The following is a 22,321-nucleotide window of genomic DNA, read 5'->3' on the forward strand; positions in this document are numbered from 1 at the left end:
ATGAGAATTCTGTAACATATTTGAACTTTACTTGTGAACATTTAGCTTGCTTCTATTATTTCCTTATAATAGAAGGGCAACAGTCCAGACAGATTCATCTTTGTGAATGCGTATTTCCATAGTACACAGGCCTAGAAATGAAATTGCTAAGGCAATAGGTATTATATGCAATCAAAACTACTAAATACTGTTAAAATGCCTTCTCCTTGTGATTTAAGGATAGAATAATCAGCCAGGCAGGCTTTGCCCAAGATCCCACTGTTTCTGGTTATCCGTGGCTTTCTTTTCTGTTTTTTTTTTTTTTTTTTAATTTATCTTTATTGTTGAAAGTATTACAGATGTCCCCTTGATTTTTACCCCCTCCACCCTACACACACCCTTGCTAGGCCTTCACCATTCTATTGTCTGTGTCTCTGGGCTATATATATACATATAAGTGCCCTGTCAATCACTCCCCACCCGCTGCCCAACCCTCACCTTCCCTCTGAAATTCTTCAGTCTGTCCCATGCTTCTATGCCTCTGGATCTATTTTGTTCATCAATTTATTTTGTTCATTAGATTCCACATAAGAGTGAAATCATGTGACAAGTGTGAGGTGATACCTCGTTGTTTTAATTTGCATCTCTCGGATAATTAGTGACTTTGAGCATTTTTTCATCTGGCCTTCTGTATATTTACTTTGCAGAAGTGTCTATTGAGGTCCTTTGCCCATTTTTAAATTGGCTTTCTTGGGATCTGTCTATTAACCTGAGTCCCTTAGGGTAATGGACCTAGACCAAGAATGGACAATTTGTTTGCCTTTTTGCACAGAATAAGGGGAAGGGAGAGGTGAAGTCAACTTAAGAATTGTCTTAGGTGACCACTGTCTCTACCCTTTGCTTCTATCTGTTGTCTTTAGACTGGCACTCCACCAGTTTCCTCTTCAAAATATTCCCCTTCTGTATATGTCTGTGATTTGATCCTATCAGCTTTGATCCTATCAGCTTTCTGTCTTTTAGGGATTCCTTCTTTTGATCCTGTTATCTTTCTGTCTTTTAGAAATTCCTCATAATTTCTGTTGTATTGATTATACTTTTTTTTTCATGTGCTTAGTATTCCATCTCTAGCCCATATCTTTAGTTTAAGTATTCAAAACAAAGCTAATCAAATTATAAAATCAGGTATTGAGTTTCTTCAGCTTATATGTCTCCCGTCAACTTCAGTGTAGTTCTAGCCCATGGCATTCTACAGGGTGAAGAGAAATAAACATGCTGCCACTTTCTTCCCAGTATGTCTACTGAAGTTTAATTTGCCCTTATTCATTCACAGTATGCCCTACAGTGTTAGGTGGCAAGGAGAAAGAGAGAATCCTCCAAACGTTCTTGGTTTTCCTGTAAAAGTGTTCATCTGTGATCTAAAGAGTGCAGCATTTCCATCAGTAAAAGCTAAGACCTCCTACAATTGCACACACATATGTATTTTGTTGCTTTCTGTCCTACTTACCCCAAGAGAAATACATGGAAGTTAAAAATTGATTCCATGAATTTTTCTTGCTCTAAACAAAACTCTTTGAGATTTCGGAGGAAGTGGAAGTAATAAGATTTCGGAGGAAGTGGAAGTAATAAGTGGAAGTAAAAGATAACGAGGTATCACCTCACACTTGTCACATGATTTCACTCTTATGTGGAATCTAATGAACAAAATAAATTGATGAACAAAATAGATCCAGAGGCATAGAAGCATGGGACAGACTGAAGAATTTCAGAGGGAAGGTGAGGGTTGGGCAGCGGGTGGGGAGTGATTGACAGGGCACTTATATGTATATATATAGCCCAGAGACACAGACAATAGAATGGTGAAGGCCTAGCAGGGGTGTGTGTAGGGTGGAGGGGGTAAAAATCAAGGGGACATCTGTAATACTTTCAACAATAAAGATAAATTAAATCTTATACACATAGAGAGGTGCACCAAGTACCATAATAGTGGGATATTAAAAAAAATAGAATAGCAAAACAATAGCATTTTGAAGGTGGTAGTAACATACATATTATTCAATTGAGCCATTTTATTTCATAGAAGAGGAGACTCAGTCCCAAATAAGTTAAGTGGATTTAATCAGGAACCAACAGCTAATTTAATATGAAGTCAGACTAGAATCTAGATATTCTTTCTCCCCATCTGGTACTGTTTTTCACATGCCATCTTGCTTTTACAGTACTCTTACATAGTGACATAATTTTTTTTAACGTATGTGTGGAAACATAACCTAGAATATACAAAAATTTGTAATTGGAAATTTCTCACTTTTTCAGAATAAAATTTGGAAAGATTAACAAATTCAATTTACTGATAGAAGAGATGAGGTATAAGAACATTTGAATCATAAAGTAAAATCTTTCAAAGCAGATGTTTGGAGATCACTTATGGCAGTAATTTCCATTTTCATGCAATATTTTTTCAATTGCTTTTAGTGAGAGTTGTTTTTCTTTAAAAATTCTTTCCCTTCTTTATCCTATATTCTATTGTATTTTTCTCAAAAATAGGGGGAAAAGGTGGAGAGGTAGGAGCCACAACATTAAGTGGTCGCTTTTGGGCATGTTTATCTAACAACAGAATAAAATTAAATTTCATCAAAGAAAAAGCAAAACCAATACAGTGGTAGGCAAAAGTAGGTTTACAGTTGTTTATATAGAAAAAGACATGCAGGTTACCATTATTACAATAGTTTTATTAACTTTGTTTCACATACTCATAACCTTAATCCTACTTTTTCCCATCCCTGTATTTGTTTTTAACATATATATATATATATATATATATATATATATATATGCTATCTTAAATACTTTTAGTCTGATATAGTTTTTTCTTACACGAATGAAAACAGGAGTGTGTTTAATGGGGGCATTTAAAAGCATACATTACCAAATTGCCTTTCACATAATAGATATGCTATAAAAAATTTTTTGGTTAAATTGCTTAATCCGGAATTGTGTTTATTAGGAGAAGAACACAATTTATCCAATTTGTGTTATATTGTATAAAATTGAGACTCCTTTAAAAACTGTATTCCTTGCCCTGTCTGGTTTGGCTCAGTGGTTATAGCATCATCCTGCAGACTGAGAGGTCCCAGGTTCGATTCCAGTCAAGGACATATGCCCGGGGTGCAGGCTCGACCCGTCAGTAGGGGGCATGCAGGAGGCAGCCAATCAATGATTCTCTCTCATCATCATGTTTCTATCTCTCCCTCTCCCTTGCTCTCTGAAATCAATAAAAATATATTTTAAAAAATTTAAAAACAAAACAAAAAAACTGTAGCCCATTTTCAACCTTAATTTTAGGACAAAAGTCTTTTCAACTTTGAATATCAACTTTATTTTAGATCTAGGCAACAATGACTAGGATAAAAAAATTATTTATCTTTTTGGTGGTATTCTAGAAAGCTGAGGATTTATACAAAGTGAAGAAAATAGCCCCTACTCTTAAGTCTTACAGCCTAATAGTATTGCAGATGTGTTTGTATTTAACTACAACCTACTGTTACAATCTTAATAATAGAAGTAATGAAATGACATTGGAATATTTATATTAATAAGAAATATTAATAGACTCATTGAGAGAGAGCTGAAACGTGTAGAATTTGAAATATAAACAGACCAAAATATGTATAGGTATGACCTCTTGAGCTAAGCTTATAAAAGTATCATATGCTTAGGAATAAGCGTTTATTACAAACCTTTATTGTAAAATTCTGAAGACTCACTAAAATTTTGTAAGTAATTTAGAGTTAAATAGGTGTTAAGCTTTGCTGCACTTGATAAAGATCGATTTCATTCCCCTTGAGAATGATTCAACTCTTCATGGAGAGAAAAAAAAAAAGCCACATCAGCTTCCAATTGTCAAAATTCAGTTTTTAGAAACTCAAATTTTTTCCCAATGGGTTTCCAGATTGAAGAACATATGGACTCTATCTATAAGTAAAATACTTTCATTTTCCTTTTGAATTACTTTTAAGACTTCACCCTGATAGGAGAAGTGTAAAATGAAACCATAAGGTATTTAAACAACATCTACTTCTCTATGATTTTTTTTCTTTTTCAGCTTGGATTGATATAACCATATAACATTTTAAAAGAATGGTCTCTTTTAAAACGTAATGCATTCTTTTTTCTTGGTAAAATTGCATTTATTTTTCTAGGATATGAAAATGTATGGGTTATTCTTGGTTTTATTCTCTATTGTGATCACTTTTTTGATTTTAAGTAGATATTTAACTGTCTTCATTTAAATTGCTGACTTGGATAGATACCATGTTTGCTATGAATTTACTACAGAATTGAAATAAGTAGTATTTTTAATGCTTTTATGATAAAAAAAAATACTATAGTAGACTAGAAGGTTACTCCATATTTTGCCTCAAAACTAATAAGCTGAGTAGGGCACAATGAAAGAAGCTTAATAATCAGCATAGCTTGCTATTATTTGAGAAGATCAGGACTGAAAAGATTGACCTATTATTGAGAAGATGCTACTAATTTCTTTTATACAAATTCATTGAAATTTAAGGGTTTACAGCTTTCAACTTTTTTTTTTTTTCCTTTTTAAAACTTTGTCATTTCCCAAATTGGGAGTTGGAAAAGACAAGTCACAACTCAGACAACTTAATTTTTCTGCTTCTAGTGAAAACAAGCTGAACCAAATCTCATGAACCCTTTGGAACATTTCTACCTTTGATTTATATTTTTGTTAACATGAATAATCCTCATTTATTAAAAAGTAATAAATTCTTTTCTATGGCAAGATAATTTTGGGGACAGTTGGATATTCAGACAGGTAAGAGTGTAAATGTTATGAGAAGAGGGTCTTTGTTTGCTTTTTCTCCCCATGCTGTATCCTGAGTCCAGAACATTTAACTGAATGAATGAAGTGAAATAGTGAAAAGTAAACTTTTGACTACAATAATTTGCAAAAGCTGAGTATATGGGTATACAGGCAATAATTTAAACTTTCATGTGAAAACCTTCCAACAGTGCATTTTATAGCATTCTAATATTAAAAGACAAAATTTAGTGGCAATAGCAAAGAACTGTTAGGAAAAAAAATGGATGTATAGTTTGTATGTCTGCCATGTGGCCCGGTTAGAATGAAGGAAAGCTCTGACCCAGTTTTGAGTTGTCTGATTTTTAGTGATATTTGTTATTCACTTAATATGTGCAGAATTATATTTTCTTCAATTTATATTTCTTCTCAGTCTATATTAATAATGTGATTTATAGGATTCAATGTTTTATTAAAAGTTACTTGATTCTTTGTTACTCTCTTTTTTGAGACAGTCCATACTTTAGTTATCAAGATTAATGTGGATAGTAATGTTGCTTATTAGAACTATTTCAGCTCCCATTGATGAATTTTGAAGAATCATTTTCTCTTAATTGTTCTCTTCCTCTTCAAAGTTGAATACCGATATCTGAGTATCAATTTTGGAAGTATATGCCCTGGTTATCGTGCTTGCCAACACGATGCACTAAAATACTGGCCTCTGCACATTAGTGAATTGAACATGCATAGGTGTCCATGCAGCCTTTGTGATTTTGACTTTTTTCTCTTCAAATTAAACTTATCCATACGTAGGGTATTCCACTGATGTATCCAGATCTAGTGGAACATTTTGATATTGTAAAATATAAAATTAATATAATGTTATTTGGTAGGATTGCTTGCATTCATGATGTTTTTCCTCCAAATGTTTAGTTCATACTATGTCCAGTATCCTATATAATAAAAGGGTAATCCTATATAATATCCTATATAATAAAAGGGTAATATGCAAATAGACCGAGTGGCAGAACAAGCGAACCACCAATCAAAGCATAATATGCTAATGATATGCTAAGGCTGCTCAACTGCTCTCTATGATGTGCACTGACCAATAGGGGGCAGACAGTCAACTGGTCGACCAGTCGCTGTGATGTGCACTGACCAACAGGGGGCAGATGCTCCGACCGGTAGGTTAGCTTGCTGCTGGGGTCCGGCCAATTGGGCCTGAGCGAGATGGGCCAGACACACGCTGGAGCCTTCCCGCAGTCCCTCCCTGGCCCGATCGTGCACTGGTGGGATCCCTCAGCCTGGCCTGCGCCCTCTGGCAATCTGGGACCCCTTGGGGGATGTCGGAGAGCCAGTTTCAGCCCGATCCCACAGGCCACTCCCCTTGGGAGGTTGCCTAAAGTAGGGCTCATGGCTGGTGAGCGCTGCTCTGATAGTGCGAGTCTCTCCCAATCAGGACTGATTGGGCACGAGCCCATGGCAGGCACTGTGGGGCTGAGATGAAGAGGAGTGGCAGGTAGGAGCTGCAGGTGGCCTTGGACTTGATCCCTGCAGGCCACCCAGAGGGATCCCACCCGTGCACAAATTCGTGCACTGGGCCTCTAATAGAACATAAATGACTTCTTCACCACACTACAAGTGTTTTGAAAGATTTGTGTTTACTTGCTGAGTTTCTCTTCTTTCATTATCTCTTAAACTCATCATTTTATTGAAACTTGTTTTCAGGGTCAGCAGTGACATCCATATTACTGAATCTGATAGTCACTTCTCAAGTCTCATCTTCCTTGACTTTTTGGTACTGTTTAATATCACTGATTACTACCTTCTCCTCAAAAGACTTTTCCATTTGGCTCTGGGACACCGTATTCTTTTGATTTTTTTCCTACTAATAGGCACTCCTCAAAGTCCTGCTGTTTTTTTTTTTTTTTTTATATTTTCAGTATCATATTATTGGGATTACTCGGGCCTTAATCTTTGGAGTACTCCTTTTCTCTTTTTCTTTTTTGGCTCTACCCACCTTCCTTAAGATCTCAGCTAGTCCACACCTGTATTATATATACACATTATATTGAATATTCCAAAATTAAACATCCTGTCAGGTCCTTTTCTTTGAAAACTAGCCTAAATAAATTCAAGAAGGTTGAAATCATACCAAGCATATTCTCTGACCACAATGCTTTGAAATTAGAAATCAACTACAAAAGGGAAGTAAAGAAACCCACAAATATGTGGAGATTAAACAACATACTATTAAGAATTTAATGGGTCAAAGAAGAAATAAAAGATAAGATCTAAAGATATATAGAGACAAATGGGAATGACAGTACGACATATCAAAACTTTTGGGATGCAGCAAAAGGAGTAATAAGAGGAAAGTTTATCTCATTACAGGCCTATCTCAAAACACAAGAGAAATTCCAACAACCTAACTTTACATTTTAAAGAACTAGGAAAAGAAGAACAAAAGCAATCCAAAGTCAGCAGAAAAGGAAATAATAAAAATTAGAGCAGAATTGAATGAAATAGAAGACAAAAAGACTATACAAAAAAATTAATACAACAAAGAGCTGGTTCTTTGAATAGATTAATAAAATTGACAAACCCCTGGCTCTATTCACTAAGGAAAAAAAAAGAGAAAAGACTCATATAAGCAAAACCAGAAATGAAAGAGAAGTTACTACAGACATTACAGATACACAAAGCATTATATTAGTTTACTGTGAAAGACCATACTCCACCAAATTCAATAACCTCGAAGAAATGGATAAATACCTAGAAAGATATAACCTTCCTAGACTAATCATGAATTGGAAAATCTAGATAGACTGATCTATAGTGAGGAAATTATCTTAATATAGAAACATGTCCCTTTTCCCTTCCTGGTATTTTCTATTCCCCTTCCATGGTTCATTTTTTCTGTGGAACTTACTGTCATTTGTGACAGCTATGGCTAGCTGATCATCATAGTTTCATGCTATCTTTCCCTAGTGTAGAGCTGTTTCTACTCAGCCAGGGAGCACATTTCCCATGTGTGTCAAGTGCCTTGGTAGGACCAATGGAATGTGAGTAGAGGACATGTCTGCCATTTCTGGGCTGAGTTGATGTGGCATCTACTGGACCATTCCTTTGTTCTTTTTTCATATCTAGTCTTAGATTCAGGACTTTGATCTCTACTTTAGGCCTTTGCTAGTCTATGTAACATTTAATTAGCTTTGCACATCATATTCTTTGGAACACATTTTATTTTGAACAAACTGCCCTGTATCTCTGAACTTTTATTTCATCTCCGATTCATTTATTGTCTACCTTATATCACAGAGAATTTTAGGAAAATTATAATAATGACTTAATAGGATAAATCAGAAAAAATAAGAATTTTAAAAATTAATTTTGATGATCCTCTTAATTATTTTGATAACCTCCTTGTGTACTCATTTCAGATGTTTATTCCCTCTAATAATTGTGTTTCTCATAGTTATGTTCTGCAGTCACAATACCTTCTAAAACTTCTTCAGCCTTCCACTCACTGTTCCAGGATAGCACACAAACTCCTTAGCATGACATAGATGATATCAGGAACTCAGCTGAGCTGGGAGAGAAGGAAATGAGCTCAGGTACAGGGGGAGTTGATTAAAGCAACAAACTGAAAATAAAACAGTTAAGCCTTTAATCACGTATTGCAGTGGTATAAGCAAGAGCCTAAACCTGCAGGACTTCCCTGTTCCATTTCCTTCATGGAGTGGCACACTGGTGGAGGTACGGTGGATCAGCATTGATCAGCATGGATCAGCATAGGTGTGGGGGTTGTCTCACTGTTGAGGCAGCCCTGAATAAAAGGCTCAAGCAATTTTTTGGACCCCAGGGTTGAAAGGAGCCAAAGGGGAAGGGCTCAGAGTAGGTTGAGTGAGAGTGGGAAAATTTTCTTCCAAGTTTCTCTTTTCTCCATGGTTAGAAGGCCTCTGCAAATGCTTCTGAAGAGGGTCCCTGCCCAAGGCTTCAGATAAAGAAACCTAGGGTTGAAGGTGCAGGGACTAAAAATACAAGTTGGCCAAGGGCATGACTGGCCAGTGGTGTCTGAGTCCTTGACCACAGCTCCTGTCAGGGATTGCAGTGCACTGTGCACTAGCTGTGCACCAAGTCTGGTTTTGAGGGAAGGGCAGCTTACCCCATGATGCCTGGCAGGTAAAGCCTTTGTGATTGCCGATGGTCAGACTGTAAGAAAATCACACACAAGTTTTTAAACAGGAAGCAGACTCCTCAGATGATTCTCCCTGGTCTGGCCCTGATCAGCTTCTGTAGCCTCTTCTTGGCCACTTTCTTGCCTTATACTCTCCAAAAATTCTGGAAACACTTAACTTTAGCATATATCCAATCATTTCTTACTTACTTGGCTTTGCTGATATTATTCCCTCAGAAAAAATGTTTCTCCTTTTCTTATTCTCCTGGTTAATACCTGTTAACTCTTTGACACAATTTGTGAGTTACTGCCTTCCAAGAAGCCTTCTATTAGTTTGTATAATGCCCTTCCACTATGTTCCTAAGGAATATTTTACATATTTTTAATTACATCTTAATATATCTATCTGATTCTTCTATTTGACTGTGAGGTCCTTGAGGATGGCCCTCTTTATCACCACATGACTAAATCTCCAGCGCCTCGCACAGGTCTTTGTGCCTCATTGATACTCAGGGTTTGCTGATTAAATAAGTAAGTTAGTGAATGAGTGAACTATAAACTTGCTAGTGTTTCATCCCTGGTCTTTTATGATGTGGCCAGCCCAAGCCTGTCTTTTATACCTCATTTTCTACTGGTGCCAACACCATATACTGCTTTCAATTTTTCAGCCTCTACTTTTGTTTATGCTCTCTCAAAAGCCTACAATGCCATCTTCTTCCTTGTGTATTGATTGAAATTGGACCTCTTCTTAAAGGTCTTTCTCAGAAATCTCTTGCACTTCAATAATTTCCTGATCTCTTTAAAATGTATGTTATCACTTCTTCCTTTTTAAAAAAATTTCCAAAGCTCTGGATTTGACTTTTCCTAAGGTGTGTATCTTCTGCCACAAAATACTTTGTTGCTTATTTTATCCCTTTTATTAAATTGTAAGTGCCTTGAGATTAGAGACGAATATCCTTTATGGCATCTCAACCAATGCTTTCCAAATTGTAGTGCGCCCTCAACAATATTTGTAAACAAATATAATTAAACTGAAGCAGAACTGGTCATTGAGAGCCAGAAAAAAAAAGGAATGTAGTAAAGAAAGAGAAGAAAATAAGTCACTTCAGAATGTGAAAAATTGCTTCAAAATTGAAAGTACTAGAAAGTTTCTAGGAGATGACAGCAACTATTGAAAGAACTGGCTTCCAACTGTCTTTAAAACCTGGAAGTGTAACATAATAAGTCTGTTCTCCCCTGTGGATAGGGAACACTTACTTTTTGCTAATTTATCTAGCTTGCAAAGCACAGTATATATTTTTTCTTTAATGCTAGTAAAAATCAGTTATTTGTTTTCACCAGTATTTTCCTGAGAGTTCTGCATGAAAGGCAGGAAGAGTTGGATTATACTGCATTGCTGCTTCATTTAAGCCTTTATTTATTTAAAGATAAAAATGTCATACTATAGAGCAGGGGTGGGCAAACTTTTTGACTCGAGGGCCACAATGGGTTCTTAAACTGGACCAGAGGGCCGGAACAAAAGCATGGATGGAGTGTTTGTGTGAACTAATATAAATTCAAAGTAAACATCATTACATAAAAGGGTACGGTCTTTTTTTTTTTTTAGTTTTATTCATTTCAAACGGGCCGAGTTAGGCCCGCGGGCCGTAGTTTGCCCACGGCTGCTATAGAGGCTGATATTTCTTTGCCTTTTCTTTCTCTCCCTGTAACTTATAAGCTATCTTAAGAACTATCACAACAGAAATCTGATATAAGGCCTAAGTGTGAGAAAAATTAAAGTTCTAAATGCCAAAGCAATGGGTTTGGGCTATGAGATTGCTTCATTATATATGCTTATAAACCAGCTAGTTCTTCCATATTTGAGGCAGGTGATGGAAGCTACTAGAAACATTTATTGAATATTGATTGCTTCCAGGTGTTTCAGTTACAAATACTGACCTGCACTACAAAGTACTTAGAATTTACCTCAGTTTTACTTTACTTATTCTTTAAAAACATCAAGCATTATAACCGCCCTCCCCCCCCCGCCCCATCCACCCCGCACACGCACACCTCTGCCCCCTAATCTAATGGCCTTGCTATTTTAATTTTGGGTTATATTAATGTTGGAAAAATTATGTTTTGTAATTGTTCTTTTTTAAAAAATATATTTTTATTGATTTCAGAAGAGGAAGGGAGAGAGAAAGAGAGACAGAAACATCACTGATGAAAGAATCATTGACTGGCTGCCTCCTGCCCTCCCCACACTGGGGATCAAGCCTGCAACCTGGGCATGTGCCCTGACAGGGAATCGAACCATGACCTCCTGGTTCTTAGGTCAATGTTTAACCACTGAGCCATGCTGGCCGAGCTATAATTCTTCATTGTAATGTGCCAATAGTTGTTTATATAATTTACAAAATATTCTTCAAATTTGTCATTTTATAAAAGAGGTGTTTAAAGTAAATGTGTAGAGAAAGAAAGAAAGCTAATCATTGCCAGGGACTGTTACAGGGCATTTTAATTGGTTTTGTTTTTGTTTAAATCGAGTTGTAAGGCAATGATGATACCATTTTAAATACTTCTTTAACAAAGTAAATGACATGTAGAAGTATCCAGACACTAAAATTCTTTATCAACTATAAACAATAGCTTCCATTTCATAGCATTTTACTATTGTCAAAGCAATCCCTCATGACTCCATTTTATTTGATTCCTCACTATAGTGCAATTAGATGGGCTGAACAAGTTATTGTTTTATGTAAGGCAGTGGAGGCCCAAAGATGATGAATTAATTACATAAAGGTCATAGATCTAGTATATGGTAGAGACAAGGTGATGAATTTGAAATACTTTAAAATAAATCAAAATATGTTTGTTATATACAGATACTAGTCTTTCAAATACTAGTCTTTAAAATTCCACAAGTTTTAAAGACCAGTATTTTTAAATATAAATTACTCCAAAACCTTAGTTCTTATATATCTTATAGTATTTATTAGTTGCTAATTTGATTTTAAAGAATCCCCCTTAAAAGGTTAGTTAAACTCAATTCTTTGCTTCCTTAGCAGTATTGGAAATGTTAAAAGAAAAAGTTATGCATTCTCATAGCCCTTAAACTCTCTAAAAAGTTCCAATACTAATACAAATGCCTTTTACCAGTTACTTACAATATAACTTATTTTAAAATTTGTGCATGGGTAGAGTCCCTAGGCCTGGCCTGCAATCAGGGCCAATCTTTGCCCTGCCCCCTGCTGCCGCTGCCTCTGGTTACCCTCTGTGTGTGGGGCGACTGGCAGCGTGATCGGGGCCTGACGCTACCGCATCTGTTTCCACCCACCCCCAGTTTCTGGTTCCCCATTGGGCTATCAGAGCCTGCTGGCTTGGGGGAGGGACCAAAAGTTTGGCCAGCAGGCCTCAATTAGCTGACTGGTTGTTCTGCTGTCCAGGTCCAGTTGATTTATTCCAATTTAAGAAGCTCCAAGTCAAAGCAAACACATGCACTGACTTTTTATCCTACATATTGAGAAATCCTCTACATGTCCATTCCCAAGGAAGGGAGAATGGGGAATGATGGGTAATTGGTGTGTGTGGGATTGTTTATGGGGGGAATAAACAATCTATAATTAGATTATAGTAATAGTTGCACAACTCTATCAATACTAAAACCCATTGCATTGTACACTTTAACAGGTGAACTTTACCGTGTATAAATTATATATCATATAACTGTTTAAAACACAGAAACATAAAAGCTTCTCTTCCTTCTTTGTCCTTATTTATGCAGAATTAAATATTTCTGCTCACCCACGGCTTTTTTGTCCTTTATGGCCCCCTTCTATTTGGATTCTCCTATTATCTCACTGACTGTAAGGGGCAGTTGCTTTCTTCTCTGTTTCATTGATCCCTTTCTCTTCTGCAATATTTTAAATATTGGAATTTCCCAGATTTTATTCACACTTTTCTCCCATCCTTTGAATATAATTTCCTCTGGATCTAGCACACTGCCTACCTTATAATAACTGCTTGATAAACTTTTGTTAGATGAAGGTCTAATTCACTGACTCCCAAAGCTGATAAATCTCCTAATTCTGTATCTCTGGCCAGGCTACTTTTTTGAATTCCCAAGTTATATTGCTTATTTATTAGACTTTTCTGCCTAGACATTATTAGATATCTAGGACACGATTATTCTTCCCTACCACACCTACTTAACCTGCATCATTTCAGTTAAGTAGCATCTTTATCCCCTCATTGCCCCCTTTGTCACAAACCAGTTTTATTCTCATTATCTCCTTTTTTTCATCTCCCGTGTTGAATGTCTCAGCAAATCTAATCTATCCCAATTCAAATATGTCTCTGGAATCTTAGCCTCTAGGCTCCAAACCCTCTGCCTTCTTTTATTTATATTGCTGCCATGTAACATGCAAGGCTGATCGGATTAATCCTGTATTATTGAGGAAGCTTGGTTGTCTCTTGACTATAGGATATAAAAGTAACTATTTCAGTTGACTGTACAAGCCCTTTTGAAATCTGGGTTCTAAACCTTTGTTTCCTATCTTAGCTATTGCTACTCTAAGGCTGCTTTTTAAAATTATTATTTCATTTTCTTATTTCCATCACCGTTTATCCCCTCCATGCCCTCTTCAATCTCCAGGTGTCCCCCCACCCCCCGCCCCACCCCCTCGCCCCACCCCCTCAGCCACCACACTGTTATCTATGTCCATGAGTTCTCTCTCTCCTCTTTTTTGCTGGATCCCTCCTCCTTTGCCTCCCACAACCACCAGACCTGTCTGCCTGCTCTCTATCCATGAGTCTGTCTCATATGTGGAATTTAATGAACAAACTGAACTACTAAGGCTGCTTTGAAATGATCTTTCTTACTTGAACTTCTTTAGATAAAAGTGCCTTTTTAGGTTCCCATGCCTTTGTTTATACTCTTTTTTCTGCTCTATGATGTCGTTTCCATTTTGCCCAGCAGATTCCTGTTTGTCATTTAAGTTTCTTTAAAAAGTCATCTTGTTCATTCTTTAATCGATTTTTTACTAAGTTGCAGCTTTGTTCCACTTACTGTGCTTGGTCAGTGAATTAGACACAGATCCTTGTCCTCATAAAACTTACAAAATAGATCTTCATTGAAATCTTAATGAAATCCTCAATCCTCCCAGGCAGGGTTCATTAGTACTTTGATTTTTACCATAACAGTGTCCAGTAAGAATTTCTACAGGAAATGTCATGTGAACAGCTCATTGGTTTTGAAGTCCATGGGCTTATTATTTACTGCTGATGGGTGAGACTTAGTTTCTTCTACTTTAAAATGAAAATACCAGTATTTAATCATGGCAGGGTTATTGTGAGGCATGGTGGTAATGAACATATGAATGAGCCCAATGTATAGCATCGAGTAGCCCAATGAAGTAGATGCTGTCTATTTCAAAGTTACGTTATTTTTTATATTTGATCATTTCCTTATCCTAATTATGGCACAAAGAAAATTCTAGGCTGAGTCCAGCATAATTCAGTTGTGTGTATCAAAATCTAGTACTGAGTTAGCACTCAAGAAATGTTTGGTGAATTTTGAAAAAATTAGATGTTGGGAAAATAGATCAGATTTGTCTAAATAGTATGGCTACTGAGGTGAATTTTAGGGCTTTTACTAACCAGCAACATAATTTATTTAAAAAATTTTTTTCAGTTGTGTTTTGTTAGAGTTTTAATTGGTAGTACAATTAACACTATATATTTATTTTCTCATAACTTTGCTTACTGGTAAAAATGCTGACTGAATAAGAAAATGGTTAACAGGCTAACAGCAACTAGGAAAAGCTTGGGATTATTTTTCAAATAATTGACTTTGTTGCAAAATTGTATTTTTATAAAATACTCGAAGTAACAGCTAATTGATGATGAGTATCTACATGCCTCTAAAAGCAAATGAGGAAATGCACTGAATAGTACCATGCAAATATTCATAACTACATAAAATATTATTTTACATAAGTAATATAACGATGCTTTAGTGACTGAACTTAATATCAAATCCCTATGTCAGGCCTCAATAAAGAAAGAATTCTGCTGTAAAACATGTCTCTTCCCCTGGAATCCATACATTTGAACGGTTTTGCTTTCATTTCATTAAGACAGCACAGTCCATAGATCACCTGCCTTTGACATATAGTTGGTACTTGGTAAACAGAGGTTTTAGTTAATATTTTTTTCTGCCTATCTGCATGACGGCACCGTAGAATTCAGTTTGTGAGATAACGCATTATTTTATGTTGTATGATACCCTATAGTACCTGAACATTATTTCACCAGGATTTATGCAGAATGTGAAACCCCTGTAGAACTTAAGCACTTCTGTCTTCTAGCTGACAATGCACTGAAAATGTTTAATTTTTTTTAGAGGTTACTATTTATTTTAGTTGTAATGTCTAGCATTCATTTTTAACCTAAAAATATGAAAATAGAAGCTAGCCAGATACAGGAGTTATTAAAACAGGTAATATAAAAATTGAAGAATAAATATGAAGCACTAAACTTTTCTAGGATTTAGAACTTTCTGTGGCCAAAAGAATTTATTACTGGCTTTTGTAAGGTCATAAATATTAGGTATTGTCACAAGAAAGTGGGTAAGGTGGAAAATGGAAAATTTTTCTAATATAATTTCTTTGTGACAATTCTTTTTTAAAAACTAGCATTCTTTTATTGATGTATATCCAAATCACATGAAAATGACACTAAAGCCATTGAGAAGAGAGATGTATATATATCTGGCTAATTTGAATAACAAGTGACAATATATTTAGGCTATAGAATTAGTGGAATTAGTGGAATACTTATATTACTATCACTGATTTCAGTAATTAGCATTGTTTTACTTTAATACACTATCAAGAAAGTAATCTTCCTTAAAGTAATATGAACTTCATGACTTCATTGAAATAAATGTTAATGTTTTTCTTTTGTTTTTGATTGTTTTATTCTACATTTTGAGTTTTGCCTGTTTTTTCACAACCATATCTGTTCCCTGGTCTGAACACCTTTTCTTGTAGCAGAGGAATAAGTACTGACCATGTGACTGCTACTGATAGCATTGAAAGTACCTTGTTCAGGTTCCTATCTCCAAGATTAGATTTAACTGTCAAAGAGAAGAGCATGAGCATTGTATGGAGAGGGAAAAATATAGGCATTCTCATAGCACCCTATTGTTCTCACACAGCCTTCATATAGCAATGCAAGCCAAGCATTGTACAACTCCAGAAGTGCCACTTACACACATTTTGATTTGAACCATGTTCCCTGGAATTGTGCAGTTTAATAGCCACTTAATAAAGTTCTGCTCTATCATACATGTTTTTTTGAATTCTTATTATTTATTTTCACATTTGTTTTGTCCACCAGGTCAGTGACAGTATCTTTTTTTGAAGTCTTTATTTTTTATTTTTCAATTACAGTTGTCATTTAGTACTATATTAGTTTCAGGTGTGCAGAATAGTGTTTAGACATTTATATAACTTAAGAAGTATTTCCCCCATAAATCTAATACCCACATGGCATTACACATAGTTATTACAATATTACTGACTATATTTCCTATGTGTATTTTACATCCCAGTGACTATTTTGTAACTACCAGTTTGTACTATTAATTAATTAATTTATCACCTGAGGATATTTTTAGAGACTGGAGGGGGGGAGGGAAGGAGTATTGGATGAGGGGAGGGAGGGAGGGTAGGAGAAAGAGAGAAAGAATAGGAGGGAGAGAGAGACACACACAGAGAAAACATCAATGTGAAAGAACATTGATTGGTTGCCTTCCCTATGTACCCTGACCTGGACCGGGGATCGAACCTACATCCCAGGTACTTGCCCTTGACTGGGCATTGAACCTGAAACCCATCTGTCTGCAGGCCAACTCTCTTAACTACTGTGCCACATTTGTGCTTCTTAATTAGGGACAATATCTTAATAGTCTTTATATCCCTAGCATCTTGCTCAAGGTAAAGAAAGTGTCAATCATTGTTATTAGAAAGTAGTTTAGAGTTCTGTTTCAATATTTATCTATTCATACATTGTTAACTGGCTTATCATACTTTCTTTGAGGAAAAATGAACTTTAAAAAATCTATAATTTACTTGTGGAAAATAATAGATTATTTTTGGTTGAATCATTCAACTATTAGAGGAAGAATGTGGGTCATACCTTAGTTATTGATTCTCTGTGAGGTTTGTTTTTAACTCTCACCTGAGGATATATGTGTATTTTTTTCAAAATTGATTTTGAAGAGGGAGGAAAGGAGAGAGAGAGAGAAAGAGATGAAGAGAGAGAAACATCTATTAGTTGGGGATTGAACCTGCAACCTTTTGATGTATGGGACAATGCTCCATCCAACTAAGCCACCTCCCCAGAGCTTGATTCTCTCTTTTAAATACTTTTACCTTTTCAAACTGATTTTCATTTTTCCTGTTCTTATTCATTTGTTTTGCCTGACCAATTCACCTACCACAGTGGGCCTAGGAAAGGGAATAAATTGCTATCAATGCTTGAGTTATGTTTTCTTCTAAGAGTTATTTCAGTAGTCTATCCAATTCTGTGTTTGTTGAACAGAAAATACATACTTTGTATATATAAAATAGCATCATTTTGTATTCTTTTCTGTATAGATTGTAGTGATATGTAAAGATGTGTGTATACAAACACATAAATGTAAAATATTTACATTTATAAAGATAATTAGATGATTTATAATTAGAAAAAGACAATTAGAACTACCTTGTAATTTTAATCTCAGATTTTGACATTAGGCCAAATATGTGAAATAAAAGTTAGAACATTTAATTTCAGTATCATCCTCAACTTTCAAAGACACATGTATTCCTATTAGTCAAAGATTTGAGACTTGGAGGCTGTGTATTGATAGGGGACCTAATTATAGCCCCTTTTATAGGAAAGGCTTTATTTCTAGATTTTATAGATCTCAGGCTCACATCCTTAATTTCAATGATTTTTGTGATCTTAGTTTTAGTTATTAGTGGAAATGGATAAAGATGAAGTTTGTGGATGTTGGCGTCATGTACTATTAATATAATTTTGGGGAGTAGATACATATATAGAGAGGTAGAGGTATACTATATAGTGACCTAGACATATTTGTAAGGCCTCAGAATAAATGATTTCTCATCCATGCTTGTTTTTGTTCCACCATCTGTTTGAATACTTGGAGTCCTGGTAATTTTACTAACCATACTATGATAGTAACTCTAAAAAATACAATAATTTGTTTTGTTAATTCATAACCTTATGGGGAAAAAGTTGGGACAGTATGCCAAGTTTGCCATTTTTTTATCCTGCTTCTCCTAGCAGGGGCTTTTGAGGGAGGGGATGGCAATATTTCTTAAATGAGAGTGAAATCTTTATGTGGATGATCAGAAGTTACAGTATGTTGATAATTGAAAACTACACATTCTCCTTTCTGATCTTTTCTCAAATGACAAATCATGCCTCTTTTGGGAGAGATAGAATTTTATATACTGAATGTAGAAGTTGTTGGAGGGAGTTAGGGTGGAGAGAACAAAACATTGCACTCTTAGGCCAGATTTGTTACTATGTAAGTGACTTTAAACATGCTTGTAATTACCCTCATCTGAAAAAATGAGTAGGACTTCTATCCAAAGAACATGTGTTACTCTCACCAACAGAAATTGGGTGATAAATGCTATTGTTTCAGATGAGGCCAATAAGTATTCCATTATGAGTAACTTCTCTGGGGGTTTCATCCTATGTCACCTAGCACAGTGCTTTTATATGGAGAGACTCTCAAAAATACATTGAAAGTGTTGGTCTCTCTAGGTGATTTTTGTAATTCATTCTAGATTTGTGATCTGAAATTAGTGGTGTTCACTTTGTCTTCAGATTACTTTAAAGCGTTGTACAGGAAGTAGATGACTTGTATGGAAAATATAGTCTGAGGATATCGCTTATTGTACAGATTATGTTGAGGTATAAAGTTCTTCATTCTGTTTGGGTTATATCTAAGTATTTTTTAGTTTTGGTAAAATATTTACATTTGAAGACAGAAATATATAGTTAGTGCAACTAAACCTTATCTTAAACATTTTTTTTACTATGCAGACAAATTCTCAGACCTGATGTGTTGGGGCTTTTGTTGCAGCCAAATGTCATCATCGTGACCATTTTTGTTAGTGTCAAAGAGCACAGACATACATATTATAGTTCTGCTTGCTTCTAATTTTGGTTATTATTCTTATACATGCTGTCTTTGAGTTACTTGATAATTTGTGGGTGATTTTGTAATTCCTCTATTTTTTTCTACTGTATGACAAAACCACTACACACACTTTATTAGCCTTCAGTTTGACTTCACTCTCATGCATTATACTACAATCTGTTGTTACCTAATTTAGTAATAATTTTGTAATAGCAACTCTTATAATTTTAATTGTTATCAAGAAGAATGACATCGTTTAATTTGATTCAAAATTCAGAAGGATGGATGAATGACGAATTAATAATTTACCACCTTTGCATAATACTGAAGCATGGAATATTAGAAGGATTGATGGCAGAAAAGGTTAACAAATTTTAGCAGCTTTCATTAGCTTTACATGGTCATATGTTTGTGGTGCTGACTGAAATAGGCCTTGTAGGGGATCTCAGTCTAGGGAACTAATTACTTGTGCCGATTGCCGCACTGATGAATAGACCCTCATTGTATCATTCCCCTGAAGACGAGGAGCAGCCTGTGATTCACGACTGCATCCTGGCTGATATTTGATAATAATTTTAACAGATAAATGTAGGTAGGCAGAATGATGAAGTGGCTATCCAAGCTCCATGACTATCAAAGCCAAGCACAGAGCCATCTGTGTGCCTTTTCCCCTCTCACCTAAGGAGAATTTTGTTTCATTAATCGAGATCAAACAACTGTTGTCTTTTGCTTGTGTGTATATTCTGTAGGTATTCCTTATTTATTTTTAAATGATAACATTAGTTTTCATTTAAAATTTAAACAGCAAAATAACAAAGAAGGATCAAAGAGTTTTTTAATTTTTCTTTTGAGGTCTTTAATTCTTACACTCTTTGGCACTCCATTTTGATTGCATTATATCTCCTGTTTATGCATGATCAAATCAACAAAGGAAATCTTTGGTGTTCGTGTCTATCCAGCATTCTCAGAAAAGAGCATGGATTCCTATTTTTTAAAAAATATTCCTATTCCTATTATTTTAAAAAAATAAATATTTTCTTTAAATAATATACCGTTCGTTATCTATGCTTTTATTAATTTGGGATAATTTTTAATTAAGTACTTATTTATAAATCTTTTGAATTTTGTACCATCTTTAAAACATCAAAACGGGTAACTTTTATGTGGGTATTTTGGGACTGTCAATTAGTCAAGACTACTAATTTGGCAAAGCTGACAGGTACAATTTTATTAGCTCATGAAACACAAGTGAGATTTTATTTTGTATTAGACATTCCTTGCAGAAATTTTGATTATGAATTTTAAAAATTTCATTATCGAGACCCATAGGTTTTCATGCTGTGTATCTTTAGTGAATAAATACATTCTGCAGAGATTTTTTTCCCTTACTATTAGTGTTTTCTTTATAAAATATTTTCCAGCATGTTAGATCACAATTAGTTAATAGGAGAGAAAGTTGACATTTATACATTGCCATGTACAACATCTACATAATTGGGGAAATATAGAACTTGAATTGAGTGAACCCTTTAAAAAATACATTTCCAAAAGTATGCTTTTGATATAGCAATTATTGCACATCATATAGCATGTAGTTTTTAATTAAATATAAAAACAGACTACATAAAACAGAAATCCAATCTGATTTGCTTGAAAATAGATTGCTATTTCACTCTATAGGAATGGTTTATTTAAAAACAGTAAATGGAAAAGAAATGCATTTTCTTGTGTTGTTCTAAGCCTCAGGGGCTAAATGTAATGAATATTTTAAGAGATTATTTTAATTAAATTCCTGCACATCTAAACAGAGTAATATTTTATTATCACATACATAACCATGTAACTGAGATATTCATTAAAGTTAACACTTTCTGGACCAAGAATTCATGGTATGATTTACTGACCTTGTGCAAAAAGGCACAAATTAGGAAGAAAAATGAAGGGGGACAGACTTTGATTAATATAGGTAATGCTATACCATATTTATAATAGCCTTTTCCCTATTCTGGTTTATAAATGCAGCCACAGAGAAAGGTGCCCTGCTGAGGCTGAAATGAGGCTGAAATCAGAGCACATGCCACTAGAGTGTGGGGAAACTGATCACACTGTCAGCAATTCATTTCAAAATGATGTATTTAGTGCTCATTTCACCTTCCAAGAAAAAGGAAAAGGAGTTCCTTAGACTGGAAGGTGATATTGTTATTTTCAAGGACATACCTAAGTTAAAGATTGCAGAAAGGGGAGTGTGAGGTGGAGGGAGAATTAAGAGGAAAGGGAGAAAAAAAAAAGGCAGAGCAAACAAGGAGAGCTTTATGCAGAAATTCAGTGCTACCACGCTGTTTGATAATTGCTAACATATGTGGCTTCTCTGTTTCATTGTAGTCGTCCTCGTGAGTTCTGGCGCCTTGACTACTGGGAAGATGACTTGCGGCGCCGGCGACGATTTGTGCGTAACCCTCTAGGATCGACACATCCTGAAGCGACACTAAAAACAGCCGTGGAACATGGTCAGTGTATAAACCACTCCTTGCCAGTAGCAGCAGGTACAGTACTTGGTAATGAAGAGCATACCTTCATTATTACAAGGCATTGTAAAATGGTCCAACACCACATTTCCTAGTTACCCCAGAAAGAGAAGTTACATTTTTTATAGTTAGTGTAGGGTCCTATTAAATTATGGTGTCTAGTATATTTATTTATTATGTTCACATGCAAAACTTACTTAATATAGACCCTTTGTTTCAGAGCAGGAGGATAAAATATTTCTCCTTTTAAATGACACCTTCAGCTTTGAGTGGATTAATCCAGGAAGTCTGCCTTAAATCCATGAATAACAGAAAGACAGCATTTACAAACCAAATAGGTTTCCAGGTTCTGTTGTGTGCGTATGGTTTTCCCTCAACCAGGGTATTTTACCATGAGATTATGAAGTGAGAGATGTGGTAATAAATGTCCAAGTGGCTAGATACATTCTGAGCCTTGATTTGTAGGTGGTTGTGACAAATGACTCCTGGAAGAAGAGAATAGGCATTATTTTCAAACGTTCCTGTTCTGCATCATCTCCTTATCAGAGCTTAACAAAACACTTTTCCTATTTTGATATAATGCATATCACTATGATTCAGTTTAG

The 22,321-nt window shown here is 35.3% G+C and overlaps 1 protein-coding gene across 5 annotated transcripts in view; it reads left to right on the forward strand.

Annotated features, from left to right (window-relative positions):
• Positions 1-22,321, forward strand: part of LRBA (LPS responsive beige-like anchor protein) — a gene marked incomplete at its 5' end in the record, with an annotated part of 554,145 nt that overhangs the window by 291,331 nt on the left and 240,493 nt on the right. For 3 of the 5 annotated variants that reach the window (XM_081090942.1, XM_081090944.1, XM_081090945.1), the window contains one exon: positions 21,574-21,698. In XM_081090942.1, coding sequence (XP_080947068.1) covers positions 21,574-21,698 — 125 coding nt within the window. Of the gene's footprint in view, positions 1-21,573; positions 21,735-22,321 lie in introns of all 5 variants that reach the window. The other 2 variants (XM_081090941.1, XM_081090943.1) reach the window with 1 other exon arrangement.

Source organism: Myotis nattereri (assembly GCF_964212035.1).
Source record: "Myotis nattereri genome assembly, chromosome: 5".
NCBI classification, from domain to species: Eukaryota; Metazoa; Chordata; class Mammalia; order Chiroptera; family Vespertilionidae; genus Myotis; species Myotis nattereri.